The sequence below is a fragment of the Myotis daubentonii genome, chromosome 6 (genome assembly GCF_963259705.1).
Source record: "Myotis daubentonii chromosome 6, mMyoDau2.1, whole genome shotgun sequence".
Classification (NCBI taxonomy): Eukaryota; Metazoa; Chordata; class Mammalia; order Chiroptera; family Vespertilionidae; genus Myotis; species Myotis daubentonii.
The window spans coordinates 7,033,623-7,054,599 of NC_081845.1; the positions used below are offsets into that span (position 1 = coordinate 7,033,623).

The following is a 20,977-nucleotide window of genomic DNA, read 5'->3' on the forward strand; positions in this document are numbered from 1 at the left end:
ACGGACCGGATTACTTATTTAAATAAACTAACAGGATAATTAATCACAATAATTTTTATATAACACTAGAGGCTCGTTGCACGAAGAGACTCGTGCAATAGGCCTTCCCTTCCCCTGGCTGCCAGCACCTGTTTTCCTCCGGCACCGGGGACCCAGGCCTTCACTCCGGCCAGAGCCTTGAGTCTTTGCTCTGCTGCTTCGTGCCTACATATGCAAATTAACCGCCATATTTGTTGGGTTAATTTGCATACTCTTCTGATTGGCTGGTGCGCATAGCGGAGGGACAGTCAATTTACATGTTTGTCTATTTTTAGGTAAGACATTACACGACAGTTTTTTAAAAGTCCAGAAAGAGAGTTTTAAAGGTATGCTGAGTAACAAATTTATTGTTAATGTACAAGTAAGAAAATGTCTAATATGTTACGTAACAAATACAAAATATCTGCAGTAACTACAACTTTATATATGTATGAATTAAATGCAAAAATAAGACTAGGAAAAATATTCAGAAAAGTATCAGTAATAACAACTGCATATAATTTATTTGACATAGAATATTCCCTTAAAATTAAAAAAGAACAAAAGTCCTATTTTCTATTTCATGCTATTCTCTCCACCTAGAATGGTCTTCTACTTTTTATCAAACCATAACCTAACTAACCCACTAGATAAGAACTTTCTCAAGGTAATGCTAGCCCGATTAAAATAAAACAGAACAGCCCGGCTGGTGTGGCCCAATGCTTGAACGTTGACCCATGAACCAAGAGGTCATGGTTCAATTCCCAGTCAGGGCACATGCCTGGGCTGCGGTTTGATCCCCAGTAGGAGGTGTCTAAAATGTAATCACAGATAATATTATGGAGACACTAATTTGAAGTGTGTATATTAAAAAGTTGGTGTATGAGGAAACAATTTACTTAACTATTAGTGGATTAACATATTTGTTTTTCTCCCCTCTCCTCCCAAATAGCATTTAACAGAGAAACAATATACTAATAAAGTGGTATTTAAACACTTAAAACTTTGCCTCATGAAAACAAGAACACATGTCATAATTTAGTGCCAAAATATAAAAATGGGGGAGGTATTCAGACAAATGAAATGTACATCTAGTTGGAAACAGAGAAAAGGTTTAATGAAGAAAAGAGACGTAAAATGGACTGACTTTTTTTGAAAAAGAAAGCATTCCTGTTCAGCTGTGATTCTGCCTCCACACTATTTCCATATGTAACCCCCTCCTGAGTAAATCTCTCTTGAGGAGAAGTAATGTTTCTGAAAGGACTGGAGAAGTGGCTATTTCCTAATGGGAAAGCATTAGAATCTCAACAGAATGCTGTCACTGAGTTCCCGTAACAAGACACTCAGACGGGAATATACAATGCAGAGCTTCGCATAGAATAAGTATTCCTGTTTCATAGTATTGCATATAAACAATGTATATGATAAACATATTTATAGCAAGGGGAAAGTGATGAGGACATTGACTAAAGTATCAATATTTATTTTTATTATTTAGGATTGAGAATAAAAAGGAAAGGAAGGATGCAAAACATCTTTTTAATATAATTCACTGAATTTTGTGACTGAAAAGATATAAACAAAAGGGAGGTACCCAGGTTTTCAAGTGTATTTGGGAACATGATTTTATTACTAAAATAAAGTCTAAAAGTAATAAGTTTGAGGAAGAAAGACAAGGTGATTAGGATCCTATTTCATGAACAAATGTACACAAAATACCTAGAAGATAAAGACTGAATCCCAGAAGAGAAAAGTCAAAATACAAGTCATCCCTAAAGAGACAATAGTTGAAGAGACATAGAATAAAATACTGAAGACCAAATATCAGACAGACTATAAATAGAACAAGAGCCTATCAGCCTATATTTCATTTCAGAAATAGAGCAACAAATACAAGGACTAAAGAGACACACTGTAGCATACATAATAGTAACATTTTTCATGTCTATAGCACTGTCAGTTATTAAGCACTATCACAAATGCTATATCTCTTTTACCTTCAGAATGGCCCAATGATATTTATTATTCTCATTTTATAGATATATAAACTTAGGCTAAGTGACTTCATTAAATTCAAATTGGAAATAAGCTACAAAACCATATCTCAACCTTAGTTTTGGCTACCAAGACACACATTTTCCAAGAAAATAAAAAGTCCAGCAGTTAGCAACCAACTAAGCATAAACATATACAACTGAGTCACTAAGATGATAGATAACTGTAGAGATATATCATGTAATAGTATCAACCTAAGTAATAACCAAGAAAACTGTAAAACATCAGATTAAGATATTTAATGTCTACTGATCAAGTTAACAGCTAAATAAATTCCATTTAAATATAAATTTTAAGCAATCCTCAAACAGGTTTCAGTTTTCCAACCTTTAACAATGAAACTCACTTTATCTAAAAGATTAAATTCAAATAATATTAAAATAGGCCAACTCCATCCTTCTCCCAAAAGCTAAGACATGTAGTATTTTGGGTTTGAGGGAAATATTAGAAAAGTAATATGGTAATAAATGCTGACTGTGAAAAATTCTAAATATTAAAAGCTCTCATTCACTGCACCCCATCCACATACTGCTTAAGAAATAATCACTGTTAAAAGGCTGGTAAGGCTGCCTGCCTTCAAGCCTTTCTATATGCAGTTATGTACATATCTATACTAATAAAAGGGTAATATGCTAATTAGACCAGACATCTTCCAGACATCCTTCCAGACAAAGCTGCAGTGGCTGCGAGGGCCAGCAGTGGCAGCAGCAGCGGGGTGATGGGGGCGGTGCTTTCCCCTGATCAGCCCGATGGCCTCCCGTAGAGGGAGGCCAGAGGCAGCAGCAGTGGCAGGGTATAGGGGCAGCGCCTTTCCCTGATTGGCCTGGTTGCCTCCTGCAGAGGGAGGCCCGACTGTGGCTTAGGCCCACTCCTTGTGGAGAGCAGGCCTAAGCCGTCAGTAGGATATCCCCTGAGGGCTCCCGGACTGTGAGGGGGGCAGGCCTGACTGAAGGACCCTCCAAGTGCATGAATTTTCATGCACTGGGCCTCTAGTAAATATTATAAATGTGTATGTGTATATCAAATACTTTAAATGTATATTCTTAAGCAAAAGTTATCCTCTTCATAACTGTCTAAAATTGATTTTCTTAAAAGCCTTGCTGAATTTAGTAAAACAATTCTTATAAATGTTGACTAATATTATTGATACAAAATACATGATGGTTTATATTTTGTTACTTTCTGCTGCTGAAAAATTTTGTTCAACTAATTTTCCAACTTGGAAAATATGCTGAACACAACCTAGCACTTTCTTTATACTCATAATCTCCATAACTTCATCCAGTATTAACTATGTTGTAATATGGAGTTATCTTTCAGGGTGACAGAGATATTCACAATGACACCAAAAGTTCCCAGTAGCGGCCTTTTTTCCCAACTACCTCTACTTCTTATTTTTTAGTTTTCTTTAAAAAAAACTATTTTAGAAAACAAAAATTTTTAAAAAACTAAGAATATTATAACTAGTATTCTTTAGCTTTCCAAATACTTTATAAAATTATCTTATAATTTTATGTATTCAAACCATTTTTTAATATTTTAAAACCAGCCAACATTTTAACTATTTAAATCAAATATGAGAGGTAGTCAGGGAAGGCATCATTATCCCTATATTTAAAATGAATAAACTAAAACTGGAAAACTTGTTCATTGGGGTTAACATTTAAGAGATCCTAGAGCTTACCTTATCTAATCCCATTTTTTAAATGATGAAACAACTACCTTCTAACTTGCCAATTGTAACCTATCACATCATAGCAACCACATTAATTTTGTAGCCTTGTCATACTTCAATATACCTGCACCAGGAGCCTTCTAAACAGTAATCTATGAAAATTTAAAGAAGGTAGTTACCAAGTAGCCACCATCATTACAATGTGAATATCAGAAACATGCTAAGGATACAGGCTTATAGAGTAACTGCACTCCTTCGAAAAAGATCAAGGTACATGGGCTTTCTAACCAAAGGCTGTTTTTACTGAGTTGCTAGAAAAATGCTGGCTAAGTGATGTTACTGTACAATAAATACCTCCCTGCCAAGAAATGCATGCTGTTGTCGTATGGCAACCTATTTTATGAACAAGAGTGGCAGTACTTAGCTTGTTTCTTATCCTGGCCAGCGTTAGCATGAAACGATAGAAATCTACTAATAACCACCAATTTGCACGCTTCCACCTCCAACACAAACACTACCAAATTCTCATTCTAAAAAAATCCATATGGAGAAAATGAGAATAAACCAAGACACAGAGCAGAAATTTCTTCTTATCTGACGTCTAAGTACATGCCTCTGATAAGCTGTGATTCTACACAAGTTTTATCAGAAACTTGATTCTTCAGCCATAAAATGAGTCAGTTAAATGATATATTATCACAAGTCTTTCAGGTCTAAAATTTGTAATTTCTTAAAATCAAGATTAAGCATGGAAATAAACAAGGAACCCAACCACAGAACCACAAATTCAAGATCTGCCTATAGATACAATGCATAACGTGACTGTGATAGTCTTTAGCTACCCTATTCCAAAACTAAAGGGAACAGAAATGATTCTCCAGGAGAAAACAAAATATATACATGTAAACAAACACATATATAAAAATGACTTCAGTTTAAATTTTCCCTGGGACCCAAGCAATTAATCTTTATTTAATTTAAATTCTTTCCTATGTCTTTTGTAAACATCAAAATGAAAAAAAATGTTAAATTTATCTCCTCTTAACTTTAGAAATACTAGTAGCTGTGAAATGGCCAAATGAGAACAAGAGGAAGAATAATTCATTTATAAATCCTCTCATAACCAATTCCCATAAACCATATTAGCTAGAATTTCTCAAATAAACATGGGTTCTATTTCTAATAATATCGCCTTTAAATCCACAATTCCACGTTCACAATAAAGCGGTTACTGTAGACAGATTTAAGATAAAGCATTATGTGACTATGAGGAGCTAATAACATGCTGAATGATATGAGCAGGCTTAATGTTAAGAAATTCTGTTAAAATCTCATTAAACAAAATCTAAATATTTAATTTTATTCATAGATCATTCAATTTACCACTTAAATTTTAATTGCACACAGGAACATCTGGTTGCATAAGCAGAATTTAAAGCAAGCATATTCCATGGAGTTGCTTTTAAATGTCCTTGTATTCATAAATACAATGATAGGGAAAAGGGACCAAAGCCTTCTGGAGGGAAAAAACTGAAGAAGATAAAAAATCTACAAGATTTTACCCTAAGCTTCATACTCTTCTTTCTCTACATCACCTCTCTGGACAATTGTACCCTCTCCTAAATCTTCATCTCCAGCCTATTTTTCCTAGGTGCCTGACCTATATATTCCCAGCTGGATATCTCCACCTTAAGGTCCGACAGACACCAAATCTTCAAGAAGTACATCACTACTGCCACAGTCAACACAATAGTCATTGAGATATGGATGATTTCAACTCTCCTTCCATTCTTAAGATCTTTATTTTATTCTAAGTAAAAAAAAAAAAAAAAAAAAATTATCCACCATTCAACTCAACCCACCAATTCTTTCTGCTCAGGTTTTTTTTTGCTCTTCCTGATTGGCCCATCTTAGTGATTGGTACTATACAATTGTAACTACCTGGTCCATTAGCCAAAGCCCTGGTACTGCCCTCTTCTTCCTCATATCCAGCTCTCTATTATTAGTAAACTTCTCTTGCATTCTTCCATTCTTCTCCTCTATACTAGTACTAATTTAACCTTCCTTCTCCCCCCAACTTCATCCCTATATCTTGCTCTATAAAGATACTAATCACCTTTCTAAAACACAAATTTAAAACTTGTGCTTTTATTTAAAATCATTCAGAATCTCCACTCACTTTTGATTAGAAATGAGGTCTTATGCATAGTACACAAAGGCCCTTCATCAGAAAATCCTTGCCTAATTCTGTCACTCCCCATGACCCTATCTCCTACCCGAAGTTGACAATTACTTGAAAATGATCTTTGCCTCATTCAATGTCTCTTTCGTTATGCTGTATATACATCATAATATACACAGAAGAGTATACACACAGTATGTATAATGGCTACATCATTACTCTTTGTTTCATAATATTCATCACATTACCTTCTCCTAATTCTGTGATAATTCACTGCCAACCCACTCTATTAGAAAATGAGCTGTCTGAGGAAAAGGAGGTAGGTAGCTAATTAATGTTGGCAACCACTCTGCAGAATACAATGCCTGATAGTACACATCATCAGATATAATAAAAGGGTAATATGCAAATCGACCGAACGGCCGGTTGCTATGACGCGCACTGACCACTAGGGGACAGACGCTCAATGCAGGAGCTGCCCCCTGGTGGTCAGTGCGCTCCCACAGGGGGAGTACCGCTCAGCCAGAAGTCGGGTGAGCGCAGCGGTAGTGGCAGGAGCCTCTCCTGCCTCTGAGGCAGCACTAAGGAGCAGCAAACAGGCAGGCGGTAAGGAGCGAGGGCTCCTCGACTATGAGAGGGATGTCTGACTGTTGGCTTAGGCTCGCTCCCCGTGGGGACATCCCCCGAGGAGTCCCGGACTGCAAGAGGGCGCAGACCGGGCTGAGGGACCCCCCAAGTGCACATATTTTCGTGCATCAGGCCTCTAGTAAACAGTAAAACTCAAACAACCAGCAAATACTTTCTAGCATTCTTTCCAATCACTAGTTGCTACTGCATTAAAAACCACTTTTCTGCCCTGGCCCATATGTCTAGGTAGTTAGAGCATCATCCCGAACATCAAAGGGTCATGGGTTTAGTTCCCAGGCCCTGTCAGGATACATGCTGGAGGCAACCCATTCATGTGTCTCTCTCACATCAATGTATGGATGTTTCTCTCTCTCTAAATCAATGGAAAAAATATCTTCAGTGAGGAGTAAACAAAACAAAAAAGACACTCTTCTTGGTGTAAAAAAAGCCAAAGATGTTAATAACTCTTACAAAAGCAGTTATTCACATCTCAATAAAGTTTTACCACAAAAAAAAATTAAAAGGCACTTACTGGTTTATTAAACACTTATAGAAAAACTACTCAGATAGATATAAGTCATTCAGCAACAAATGTTTAACATGGTAAAACTTATTTTTCCAGCAGAGTTGATATTTACACAGGAACAAAAACATTATCAGGAGACTTTCTCCCTATTTCAAGAAACTACATAAGCAAGTATTTTAAGAATCATTCTCATTCATTCATTAAAGCCTTAAAGAAAGATTCGTTAAATTACTATTATGTACTTGGGTAATATTTTTTAAAGATCCTATCATACACCTGTACTTATTGCTAATTAAGTATGGGGTCTTTGTCCCAATTAATAAGGATTTACTTCATTGTCCTCCTTTAGTGAATTAGTATAGCTGCACGCTGAAAGCTTTATGACTGAGAATCATTTTCAAATAAAACTTGCTTCACACAAAAGAAATGGGAAGCAATAAGCAAAATTTTTAGGTTCACTCCTTTTGCTGTATATTTTATCAAGTTTTCAAGAAAGAATGCTCACTCTGCAATTAACATGGAAACAATGTTTAGGAGATAAAATGTCACTAAATGAACAAGAAAATATGCATTTCCAGTTCACACCCACACACAAAAAGTGAATGTAAACTCCATGAGGGCAAGATTTTTTTGCATCTCTTTTTAAATCTGTTTTGCACACTGTTAAAATTCTAAAATCTAGAATAGTGTCTGCACATAGTGGTTAAGTGCTCAAGAAATTTGTTGAATGAATACTCTCACTAATGCAGTCTTTTTAAGTTGTTTTGTATTTAATGTTAAAATAAGCCTTATAAGGTCTACAAGGAATATAACTTCCTGTCAATTTTAATTCTGATTTATAAGTAGCATGCTATAAATTCAAGTTCTCAGGTGTCAAAGTTTGCAGCAGGGGCCAGTAAAGTATGACCCATGCCCTATTTTTGTAGGCCCTCAAGCCAAAAATATTTGTGTGTGTGTTTTTTTAAAAAAAAGAATTGTGACTGACAAGACTATGCAAAAAATACCTTAAGTGACCCACAAAACCTAAAATATTTACTATCTGGTCCTCTACAGAGTCTACTGACCTCTATGAAGAAAGATTCCATTCACGAGAAGAAAGCTTTTGAATTCATACTTTCTTCCATGTATGAATTGAAACAATGCCATTAGAAACAGATCTAACTTTCTCTACATCTAAACTTCTGAAGTTTGGGCTTGTTATTTGATTTTAAGAATGTTAAGGAAAAACTTATTTACCCAAGGCATTAAGTGGTTAGGAAGCTGAAGCTAATAAAAAGTAAAGGAGGATTAAAGTTAGCTTATGTTTAATGTTTCACATACTAGAAAATAACAAAAAAGAAGAAAACAAAATTAATACAAATAGGAAGAAACTGAACCTAATTATATTCTAAATGAATAAAACTACATTTAGGGAAAAAACTGACCAAGCAATGATTGAACACAGTACTTTGACTATATACCCTAAGGCTAAATAAAAAGCGAACTATAAACAAATATTAAATTTTGGTTAAAGGTTTTCTTTTTTAGACGAGATTGGGCACGTTCAGGGTGGTATGGCCGTAGATGGTCTTCTTTTTTTAAAAAAAATGTATTTCCTTATTGATTTCAGAGAGGAAGGGAGAAAAGGAGAGAGATATAAACATTAATGATGAGAGAAAATTATTGATAGGCTGCCTCCTTCACACCCCCTACTGGGGATTGAGCCTGAAACCCAGGCACATGTCTTTGGCCAAAATCAAACCCAGAACCCTTCATTCAGTCTGCAGGCCGACGCTCTATCCACTGAGCCAAACCATCTAGGGCTAAAGGTTTATTTTCACAGACATATGGTTTAACAACTCTGAAACTACTTTTGTGTACCTTATGGTTGATCAAATAACATTTGGAAAGGGGAAAGGCTAGAATGAACCCTTCGATGTTAGAATGGAATTGATGGTATCATCAGGGTGAACTCAATGGCTTTTTAGGTAAAGAAAATTATATATATATATGTATAAACATATATATATATATATATATATATACATATATATATACACACATAAATATATAATTTTCAGCTCAATCTGTTAATAGATGTCTATTAAAAGAAATTAGAGCTCCTTGGAGAAATGGCTGATTCCAGGGCTGGGGTGGGAATGTCGTATTATTCAAGAAAGTAAGGGGGTGCTCAAAAAATGATGAGCACATGTCAAACAAAAAACACAGGAGCCAGCTTGAAAGAGCTCTAACTGGTCAAAACTGAGGCAATCTAAGCATCAAAACATCCCAATGAGTAAAAAGGAATCCATAAGTTCATACTACATGTATACATACATACATAAATGAGGAGAAAGAAAGGCTCTTACAAAATGTCCAACTAATACATAAAGAATAGACTCAGAAAATCACTATTTGGCAACCATCTTAGTAATAACTGATTCAGGAAAGAACTAAATGGTTGCTAAAACAACTGGGTGCAAGTTTGATGAGTAATAGGGTATCTGTATAGTTTCAAAATATCTCCCCTTAAGATATTTTTTACCAAGGAGAAAAGAATAACTTTACAATGGAGAAAATTTGCAGAAATTTATTAATGGGATAAATAGACATCATCTACTTCCAGAGGACACAATCATTTCTGGAGTATTCCTGCCAAATGCATAACCTAAACATAACCATGAAGCAACAGCAAGCAAATCCATATTGAGGGAATTCTAAAAATAACTGGCCCATTCTCAATTTATCTCTCTTTATATAAAAGCCTAAGTGGCCATTTCAACTGGTTGCTATGAGGACGCACTGACCACCAGGAGGCCAATGCTCAACACAGGAGCTGCCCCCTGGTGGTCAGTGCGCTACCACAGCCAACCTCCTGCAGCTGGCCAATCTCCCGTGGTTCCTTGGTTCTTTTCCTCGGCTGGCCCCAATCGGCCAGATGGCCTGGATCACCAGACAGGCCAAGGGATCCCAACCGTGTACAAATTCATGCACCGGGCCTCTAGTAAGATCATAAATGACAAAGACACTAATAACTAAGTGCTCTAGACTAAAGGACACTAGACAAGACAAATGAATGCAAGGTGTAGTATACAATTTACTCTTTCTGTTAAGGATATTACTGGTACAATTAGTGAAATTTGAAAAAGATCTGCAACTATTGCATTGTATCAACGTATTAATTTCCTGATTTTGACCATCATACAATGGTTATATAAGAGAATCTCCTTCTCTTTATTTATTGTTTTTTAATCAGGAAACAATGCTTTCAATGTGATTTTTTTGTTCTTCTTCTTAGAAAACAGTTATTTAGAAGTAAAAGGTATCATGAATTGCAATTTACTCTCAAAATGTTCAAAAAAAAAAAAAAAAGCCTGCATGTGTTCAGAGAGAGAGAAAGAAAAAATATGGTTATAATTAAGTAAAGGAATTAGGATGAAGTGCACACAAAAATTCTTTTATCATTCTCACAACTTCTCTGTAAATCTGAAGTTGTAAAAATAAAATTTAAAAACTGAGAAAAAATAGTTAACTTATATTTGGACAATGCCAGTAACAAGGAATTGTGAAAAATCAAGTGATTTTTCTTATCCTTTACACAGAAGGATAAGGAACACATCTCGATCAGAGTTTGAAGCCTGGGTGCTTCTAGACGGAGCTCCAATACTCACGAAGCTGAATTTCCTGAGTAAAACCACAATGGTTGGGCCTCAATTTATTCACTTGTAAAAAAGGGGATCATACCTATCTTACTTTTCTCACAAGGCTATCCTAAAGATCTACTGAAATATAATGATGGTGGGGGAAAAGAGGAGTTTATAAAGCTCTATATATTACAGAGGCTCACTTTTAACAATGTTTGATTAAAAAAAAAAAAAAGAGTAGTATTTCAAAAATATATAAGCCAGGTTTTTTTCATCATAGCGAGCAGCTGGTTCTAGAAACTAGACACTTGCTGCATAAAATGTTTTGGTTTGCAAAAATTTTAACTTATTCAACATCCTTTTAACCAATATAATTTCAAACATTTCAATAAATGCAAATAGCTATATTGATTTTTTTTTTTTTGCCATAAAACTATAGTATCAAAACATTGCTAAATTAAAGAAAGCCATTAACTAGGACTTGGTCAACTTTTTTAAAAAAATTAAGACATAATTAACATATAACATTGTATTAGTTTCAGGTATACTGTACTGGTCAACCTTTTATATACTGTGACCCAGTACAAAAAGATCTTCATATCATTTCCCAAGTTCTACAGAGTAAATACGTGATCCAAACTGCTGCTTCCTTTACTGACGTGCTATTAAAATAAGCCCTGAGGAATCAAATCAAATTCAAAAAAATGTGTAGGTGAGAGAGACAGAGAGAGAGAGATAGGGAGGGAGGGGGAAGGCCAAATTTTTTCATATACTTAAGTCAAGGGAAAGTTTGTTATAAAAATATTAATTTATTTTTCTAAATTCATAAAGGTTTGGTCACCACTTAAAGTATTTTTTAATCATTTACGTGTGGACACTACTATCTCATGGACAAAAGAAAACATCCTTTTTGGCTGTATTTTGTAAGAAAGAGTTATTCCAAAATACCAAATGTATTTTTAAATACATGTTAGGCCAGGGGTGGGCAACCCCTGGCACGCGTGCCAAACGTGGCACGCCAGTAACTTTTGCTGGCATGCGAAATCCTCTCTTTTAATCTTCCATTTACAATTTTTTTCTTAATATCAACTTTTTAATTTTTCAGATAAATTCAGTGTAGGTGCATCTTAGCTAATTTTATATAACATGTATACATTAAAAAATAAATGTATTTTTCATCATCATATACTGTGTTTTTGTCGCTCGAATGAATTTTATTATTTCTTCAAGGTTCTTCACATACGTACACCTTAAGAGATATCAAGTAGGCATACCTTGTTCTCAAAAAATTAGGGTTGGCACGCAGAAGAATTTTGAGTCAGAGATTTTGCTGGTTTTGGCACGCACTCACAAAAAGATTGCCCACCCCTGTGTTAGGCCATTGTTGAAAACATACCATATTCTTGTTTAAGTAAGTCTACTTGCTCAATCTCTATTTTGAATAGATGAGCAATGTGGACTCTGTAAGGCAAAATGCTGAGAACAGACCAGGCAGATCTGAGCCTGGAGAGATGTCCCAGACAAAGCAATCCTTAGAAAAGAATCAACTGGAGTCAGTAATGCCTACCAGCCTCACTAGCTCTGCAGCAAGACCATTGCACTCAAAGGATTATAAGAACATAAGCTCCAAGAGGGTAAGCTTTCGCTTATCTTGTTTATCACTATCCCAGCAGATAGAAAAGTGTCTGGTACATGGTAAACATCCATTAAATATTGGTTAAATGAATGAACAAATGAACGAAAAAATTAAATCCCAGGTCTTTCAAGTCAACCTATATTAAGTTGCAGAATTTATTTTAAAAACTTGGCATATATTAACTTAATAGCCACATTATTTTTAAAAACATGAATAAAAAATAAGTAAATCAAAAACAATGAATAATCAGTATTCCCCATTCTAACTAAATAGATGTCAAAGTTTGTAAGCTATATCTTGACCTATAGTAGATACCATAACACATTTACATACCCTTCCCTGAGTTTAAAATATGGTCTTATCAGAAACTCTTGTAAAGCAGAATTAGAAAGACAAAATAAATGCATAAAATCAAAATCAGGAAAGCAAATGAATCATGTTTACAATCAAACTTGAGATAGTATTAACTCAGATAAGAAATCACAGGCTATAGAAACATTTCTCATCAGCATTTATTTCTCATAAATAGTACCTCTACCAAAATCTGCTCTTCTGTAATTAAAAAATCAAAAATTTGATTATCATTTTTGTTTCTCTATTCCTACAGCATATCTGTCAATGATTTGTCATCTTATAGTTTGAAGAACTTCCTCAAAATATAAGATGCATTTTATTTCCAACCATCAAATTGCATTTTAGTCAAAGTAGGCAATGAATTTTTTTACAAAACATACAGTAAAATTTTGTGAAGCAGAAGGCAAATAAATGCAACCAGAGTTATATAATTTATGCTCACTATTAAGAAAATAACTTCTGGAGCTCCAGTGGCGCAATCGGTTAGCGCGCGGTACTTATAAGAAAATAACTTCTATTTCACTTAACCTATTTTTGTGTGTGAAGAAATTAAACTTATTCCCTGAATGTTCTCTTTTAAGATTACTAATATATTCTAAGTGACCAGCTTTATTCTGCTTCCCAAGTACTGCCCATATAATCAAGACATCATTTCAGTATCAAGCTAAACCTAATATTTTTCCAAAGGGCCTGCCTTACGTGGGTTATAATCATCTTACTATGCTTCTTGTGTCCATGCTGCTGGAAAAGCAGTCTGTACAAGCAGGAGTAGAGGCACAATCCTGAGAGAGAGGAGTAGAGAAATATGTTGAGAAAACAAAACCAGAATAAATTGAGCTCACTTAAGAGCTTAGGAACTCAGCCAGTGTTCAAGGTCAAGGTTCATTACATTCTCTCATATCACTATGAATTAGTAGTTGTCCAACACCAGCAAAACTGGCCCTAGAAAGAGATATCTGAAGTTCTGTGTACGAGTAGTAATATAATCACTAGTTCTAAGCCAAGTCCCCTCCTGACTCTCCCCCTTAGTAAGAAGTGAAAATCATAAACACATCAAAGTTCTGATTTAAAAATGTCCATCTAATCTCCTATAGTCCTACAATACCATAAAATGACCCTCCAAATAATGCTTATACATACTAAGCCCTTCAAAAAGTTAATTTTGTATTTAGTCTAAGAATCTTCCAACAGGAAGTCTAAATACAATCTCAAATTGGTAATTTATTTACAGAGGAAAAAAAGAAATATCCAGAAGTGTTAACTACCTTGGTCCAGAGTCAATCATCTGCCTAGTATGTCATCCATCCATTCATTCAAGAAATCTGTATTTCGTGTACACAATGTGTTAAGACACTGCTATGTATGAAGGATATGAAGCAATGACAACATATGGTCACTGTCCTCAGGGAACTTACACTCTAGGGAAAGGTAATCACTTAAAGTTGTAGTAATCACTAGAAGGGAAAGTACAGAGTGCTTTAAGACTGTTTTACAGGAGAGCTAAGTCAGTGATTCTCAACCAAGGTCAATTTTGTCCTGCAAGTGACATCTGGAAATGTCTGGAGACATTTCTGGCTTCCACTCAGGGTTGCTGCTTCTACCCAGGCTTGCTACACAGGACAGCTCCTCCCAGCAAGCAATTGTCTAGTCCAAAATATCCATAGTGCTGAAGCAGAGAAACCCCGACCTAAACCAGTGGGGCAGGGAGGGTTTAGTGAAGGCTTCCTTCTGTTGTAACACTTAGTATGCTACACCTTTAAGGAGTTTTCACAAGGCAGAAGAAACAAAAAAAGAAGGCCTGACTGATACAATTAACCAAACCTCCCACTGGGAAGTTAAAATAGGAAAGAAAAAGGAGAAACAGATTCCGTAGCAGATGAAAATTAAAGAAAATGCAATGCTTTATAGCTGCTTCACATAAATTCCCTTTCCTGAACCACAAAGGGGAAAAGACACAAATTAAAAATTTTCACATTTATTCCTCCCGCTACCTTTTCCACTGTTTTCTACCAACCCATGTCTACCTCTAGATATTGGTGGAAAGAGTATAAAAAGTCCTATAGTTAAGCAAATGAACATTCTTGATACAAAATTGGAAATAGAGTTAAATGAAGGTGGGATTTCAGTTTTGATATGAAAGACAGGGCATAGAACAGTGTTACAATGACTGGAAAGTCTGCACCCTGGAACAGTTTAAAGTTATCTGACTAACCAAAAGATACTAAGGACAAAACACTAAGAATTTAGGGTATCCAAAAATGATAAAAGGCACTAGAATCCTCTCAGAATTGATCAACCCAGGGAAATCCAAAAATTAAACTGCATCTCATACCTACAAATCTGGTCCTAGATCTTTCCTTCCCATGCAGCCTACTCAGAGCAGCAAGAGAATGGCTCATAGGAGGAAAACAACCATAGTAGTGCAACTAGCTATACAAAGAACCTAAAGGGAAAAAAAAAGCCCTAATGGGTTTGGCTCAGTGGATAGAGTGTCGGCCTGCGGACTGAAGGGTCCCAGGTTCGATTCGGGTCAAGGGCATGTACCTGGGTTGCGGGCACATCCCCAGTGGGGAGTGTGCAGGAGGCAGCTGATCGATGTTTCTCTCTCATTGATGTTTCGAACTTTCTATCCCTCTCCCCTCCTCTCTGTAAAAAAATCAATAAAATATATATATTTTTAAATGGATGATCTCTGACTGGTATTTGATTATGTTAAAGATTTATTAATTTTTGAAGTGTGAACTGGAATTGGTGCTGTTTTTTTAAAGTCCTTAAATAGAAAAAAATATCCACCACATAAGCAAAATCTACCACCACCATTCACTTTCTTATCCAAGCACAACCAATGCATAACAGGCTCTTCTGTGTTTCATATATTAGGAGTTCCGACGTTATGAAAGTGCCCCCTCCAATTAAGTTATAATTTTCTAAACAAAGGGTCATGCATTGCTATTCTCTATTCCCTCTTTTCAAAAGCAAACTTTACCATAATGGCCTCCACACAGTGGCATTCTTAAGGACAGAGGATACATTTACAACTCACCTAAAGCTGCTGCAATCCAGTAATGGGCTGTGGCACTGAAGTAGTCCACAGATGTAAGAGGACCAATGAGACCCTTTCCACTTGGGTGAGAACACTAACCCATAAGCAAAGGCCACTATCTTAGCGTATCAACAACTACAACATCTTGTAATGATAACAATTCTAGAGTTAACTGCCCAGTCAAGCATCGACTCCTAGGAAGTCTTACATTCTTTCTTTCACTTCAGAACTGACATTAGTGGTGATGGCATTAACTATTTCATCACAATAACATTTAAGTGGAAATTCTAGTTTTCCCACAAAACAGAGTGGGCACCTAAATGTATCAATTCCTGAGCCTAAATCCCCTTTAACTCATGATAAAGAGAAATAGCCACATGAAGGATCTTCTGACACTAATTTTGAACACGGGGTGGGGAGGCCAGAGAAGCCCTGAGAAATTATTGGTGGGGGAGGGAGGGGAGCATGACAATCATGACTCATTCATATCCTGCATAAGGTAAGGGATTTTCAGACTTGAAACTCATCCACTGTTTATAGGTTAAAACCTATATTCATTTTTTATTGGTTGTTTTTTATTTTTTAGAGAGAGGAAGGGAGAATGAGAGGGGTAGAGAGGAACAGGGAAAGGGAGGGGGGGAAGGAGAAAGAGAGAGAGAGAGAGAGAGAGAGAGAGAGAGAGAGAGAGAGAGAGAGAAGAAAGAGAGCAATCAGCTGCCTCTAGCATGGGCCCTGATCAGTGATCAAACTTGAACCCTAGGTGTGCCCTGACTGGAATTGAACCCGTGACCCTTCAGTACACTGGGCAACACTCCAACCAACGGAGCCACACCAGCCAGGACTACAATTTCTGGCATGATCTTGTTTTCAAACCAATTGGGGACGGTGGGGGAGGCAGTCTTGAAAAACCTGGTAAGTAGCAAGCCATAAAAGCTAAGCATTTCATATTTTACACATTTTAAGTATCAAAATATCTCACTGACAAACATTAATAATTACGCTTAGGGCTACTTTCTGGTGCCTTGTAAAGCAAACGGAATTTCTTCACAATTCAATGCTTCAAAGATATCTTTAAATATAGCAGAGAAAGTGCTGAAGGGCTCAGCCCAAGGATAAATGCCTTTAAAACCCAAACAGTCAACCTCCTAAAACAGTGGTTCTCAACCTTCCTAATGCCACGACCCTTTACTGCAGTTCCTCATGTTGCGGTGACCCTCAATTTCATTGTTACAAATTGAACATAGTTAAAGCATAGTGATTAACCACAAAAACAATATGTCATTATTTATGTTTTCCGATGGTCTTAGGCGACCCCTTTGAAAGGGTCGTTCGACCCCCAAAGGCCCTAAAACATCTTTTACCCTAATCCTATAATTTAGATTTCTTTTTAATTTTGCACTTTGCAACAGGACTTAATGGAAAACACTTATTACTGAACTATTTCCCACTATGTGCTTACTTGCACAAAATTTTCACATCGGCAAGCATAATAAGACATTCACAGAAACTATATTCAAAATCAGAAAAAAACTATCAAGATTATCTGTTTTGTGTTTAAACCAAAACATTTTTTAAAAAAGGGTTAAGCATGCTCTTCTCGTGGATCTTCTTCTTCAAGTATATCTCCATCCCTCAACCTACAGTAAGGAACACGGCTGCTACTTTCCGCTCACCCACTTTCAAACATGGTGAAATGTGAGCACATTAGGAAATAAGGGACTTAAAGATTTTCAGTTATTTGAAATCCATAGGGGGAGAGGGATGAGTCCTACATACACTAAAATGGGAATACTACTTACTTGTTCCTATAAAGATTAGATAAGCGGTGAAGTGCCATGTCAATGTTAGGTCCCTAATACTTAATGTCAATATTAAAATGAAAAAACATTTCTATTCCACTGTGCTCTACTGTGATCAATCACACATACTAAGCTTGTTTCTATCTACCACATAAGGGATCTTGTTTTTCACAGAGAATACATATTAAGAACCTCCTAGACAAGTGGTTCTCAACCTGTGGGTCGCGACCCCTTTCGGGGTCGAACAACCCTTTCACAGGGGTCACCTAAGACCATCGGAAAACACATATATGATTACATATTGTTTTTGTGATTCATCACTATGCTTTAATTATGTTCAATTTGTAACAATGAAAATACACCCTGCATATCAGATATTTACATTACAATTCATAACAGCAGCAAAATTACAGTTATGAAGTAGCAACGAAAATAATTTTATGGTTGGGGGTCACAACATGAGGAACTGTATTAAAGGGTCGCGGCATTAGGAAGGTTGAGAACCACTGTCCTAGACAAACAGGACAGACACCCATCAAAAAGAGGTGGGGTAGGGTAAATCAAATAATTGCAGTGGAAGACAAAGGATCTTTTTAAAAAATAGTAAGTTTAACATTAGTGCTGTAGCCCTCTAGCAAATAAAAAGGCTACATAGAGCTGGGGGCAGGGGAGGTTTCCTGCACAGATGTGAAACTATTAACAACAAATCAGAACGCAGTATCATTACATATTCACTATTCCAGATTTTAGCACCATAGCGTATTGTGGGGGTGGAACCAAATTTTATAATTTGCCCGAAATTATCAGCTATAAATTCATAAATATAATGAAAAATATTCTTAAGTCTATTGCTCTGGTTATTCATCAAGGAGGAGAAAATCCTTTACAAAAAAAAAAAAAAAAAAAAAAAGCTTGTTTTCATTCAGCGGGGCCACTGCTCCCTACTCACAGGGGGAGCCCAATTCACAGGAGTTAGCTAACTCTCAGCCTCCTTGCTAAGCCTCCCGGATGCCAATTCTTGGGGGGGGGGGGGGGGGGGGCGGCAGGGGGGCGGGGACATGAATAAAAGGAAAGAAACAAAATTGCGAAATAGATTTTAAAAGCTCTGCCCTCTTGGTACTATCACGGCAGCTCTAGTACTTTAAAAGGTAAGACTTTGTAAATCATACTATTGAATCAAGTACTAGCACTGCCACATCAAAAGTTCATGAAATGCATGCGTAGTGAACATTGCATTAATTTTTTTTCCTAAGGCATACCGGTTAAGGATCATTCCGGCTGTGTGGTCATGTGCTTGCGATGTTTACTTAATGTTTGCACCGATGCCTGAGTCGGAGTTCTAGCAATGTTTCAAACATACTTCATCAAAAGCTGGCTCGAAAATTCAATTCAACAGTGACGACCGGACGCCTGCTTTGTGCACATCCAGTGTCAGACCTGCCCCGGGAACGAGCCCGTGGGAAATCCTTCCCCGGCGCCCTCCCGCTCCACGCGCAGGCCTCGTCCTACCACTTGTCTTTCTGTCGTGATTGGGGGGGGGGGGGGCGGCAGGGAGGAGTGGACGGAGGGATTAAGAACAGGAGAAATCACAGGATGACCTCGCCTCCCCACCACCCTCCTCCTCGCTAAGTTCCTATCTGGCAGGTCACCGGCCCAGTCTCTCCATCACACCCGCTGCGCGCACAGGCCCGGAGCGCATCAGTCCCCCAGCGCCCCCGGCACCGCCCCCGCCCCCGCCCCGCGCCGGCCTCAGCGAGGACCCCGGGAGGTCTGGGCGGGGAGGTCCAGCGCGCAGCTCACGGCCCGCGGGCCCGGGAGAGAGGGGGGCGGCCCAGGCCCCCGCGGAACCGACCCGGGAGAGGAGCCCGGAGGCTCCGGGGGAGGGTCCACCGGGCCTTCCCTCCCGCCCCGCAGCCACTCACGGGGCGCCGGCGACGCCGGAACCGCCCTCCGCCCGGGCCGGCCCGCCCCCTGCCCTCCCCCCGGGCTCGGGGGAGGGGCGCCGGGGAGAGGACACCCCTCCCCCACGGGGGCGCGCTAGGCCGCCGCGCGCCCGTCCCGAACAGCCCTGCAGACCCGCGCCCACCCTCCCCACGCTGGCCTCGTCCCGGGTGGGGGGTGGGGGAGCCGACGGCAATACCAACCTCGCTGTTGAAGGTTTTCACAGCCTCCATGTTGTCGGCGCGGAGGCCCGGAGCCCGGCGGCGGAAGAGGCGGCGGCCACTGCACTGCGTGGGGCGGGCGAGACGGAGGCGGCGGCGCCGCGAGCAGGGGCGCTGGCGAGGGCCGGGCCGCGGCGACCCCGGGCCCGGAGGGGAAGGGCGAGCACTGGCCGGGGAGGGCGCCCTCAAGGGCCGCGCGGCGCGGGCATGGCCGCCGGGCGGGCGGAGCGCCGATCAGGGGACACAACGCTGCCTGGGCGGGTCGGCGGCGGGGGAGGGGCTGGGCCGCGGCGCCTCTCTTCTCCGCCCTGCTCCGCCTCGGTCTTCCCCCCGGGAGTCCCGTTCCCTACACTCTCCACCCCCTTCCTCCTCTTCCTCCGACGGGCTCCGGCTTCACCTCCCCGCCGCTAGGGCCGCAGGAACCGGCAGCGCACGGCGACGACGGAGGAGGAAGCGCTGGCGGCGGCGGCTGCGGCATCCAATATGGCGGAAGCGAGTCGGGCCGCGTAGCTCCGAGCGCCGCGGCGCCCGCCAGCGCGCCCCCTGGCGCCCGGACCGCGTGGCTGCCGCGCCCGCGCGGAGACCATCGAGGTGGCCCGGCCAGAGCGTCGCCGCCCGGAGGCCTGGCTCTGGGACAGCCCGCGCCCCGCCCCCTCCCAGCGCCCCGCCCCTCCCAGCGCCCCGCCCTCGCGGGAGCGAGCGCTGCTAACCGGTGGGGGGACCGTGCTGAGCGTTGCTCGAAACAAAAAAGCGAACGGCCCCGCAAAGCCGCAAGTTTAGGAAGTAATAACATTGCCACGTTTCTGCTGTTTGCGTGTGGCTCGGCGCCTTCACGAGGCAGGCTGCGGTTTGTTGACCATCAGGACTTTGCCGGACGGTGGCCTAAAGTTTAACGGAGGAAAGAAAAGTTCCCATTCATTTATTTGGGGAAAATTGTGCGCGAGCATTTTAATAGCGCGGGGCGGGGGTTCACGTTAGAAACACAGGTCCTGATCCGGGTGGGGACGGCCAGCCCGCTTGCAGCCGCAGGCAGCTCGCTGCAGGAAATGCGCGCTCCCAGATCCCGGGCCGGGAGTGGCGCGGACAATGAGTGCGTTTGTCTGCGCTAGGAAGCGGGTCCTATGACCCATAAGATTTGGAGAGGTGAAAGGGAACCCGTCTTTGGGGAAAGATTAATTATTCTAAGGGATTTTTGCCCTAGGACCTAGGCTAGGTTGTTTGGAGTAAGAGGGTGAATACAAAAAGGAGAGCAAAATGCCTTCTCTCACTTTGTGCAA

General features: G+C 39.6%; 1 protein-coding gene across 12 annotated transcripts in view; it reads right to left on the bottom strand.

Moving 5' to 3' along the window:
• Positions 1 to 20,211, bottom strand: part of SCAF8 (SR-related CTD associated factor 8) — an 85,283-nt gene extending 65,072 nt beyond the window's left edge. For 4 of the 12 annotated variants that reach the window (XM_059699977.1, XM_059699978.1, XM_059699979.1 and 1 more), the window contains exons 1-2: positions 19,683 to 20,208; positions 13,416 to 13,478 (exon numbers count right to left, since the gene is read on the bottom strand). In XM_059699977.1, coding sequence (XP_059555960.1) covers positions 13,416 to 13,478; positions 19,683 to 19,712 — 93 coding nt within the window. In that variant the 5' untranslated portion in view covers positions 19,713 to 20,208. Of the gene's footprint in view, positions 1 to 13,415; positions 13,479 to 19,682 lie in introns of all 12 variants that reach the window. The other 8 variants (XM_059699980.1, XM_059699983.1, XM_059699985.1 and 5 more) reach the window with 6 other exon arrangements.
• Positions 20,212 to 20,977: the final 766 nt, after the last annotated feature.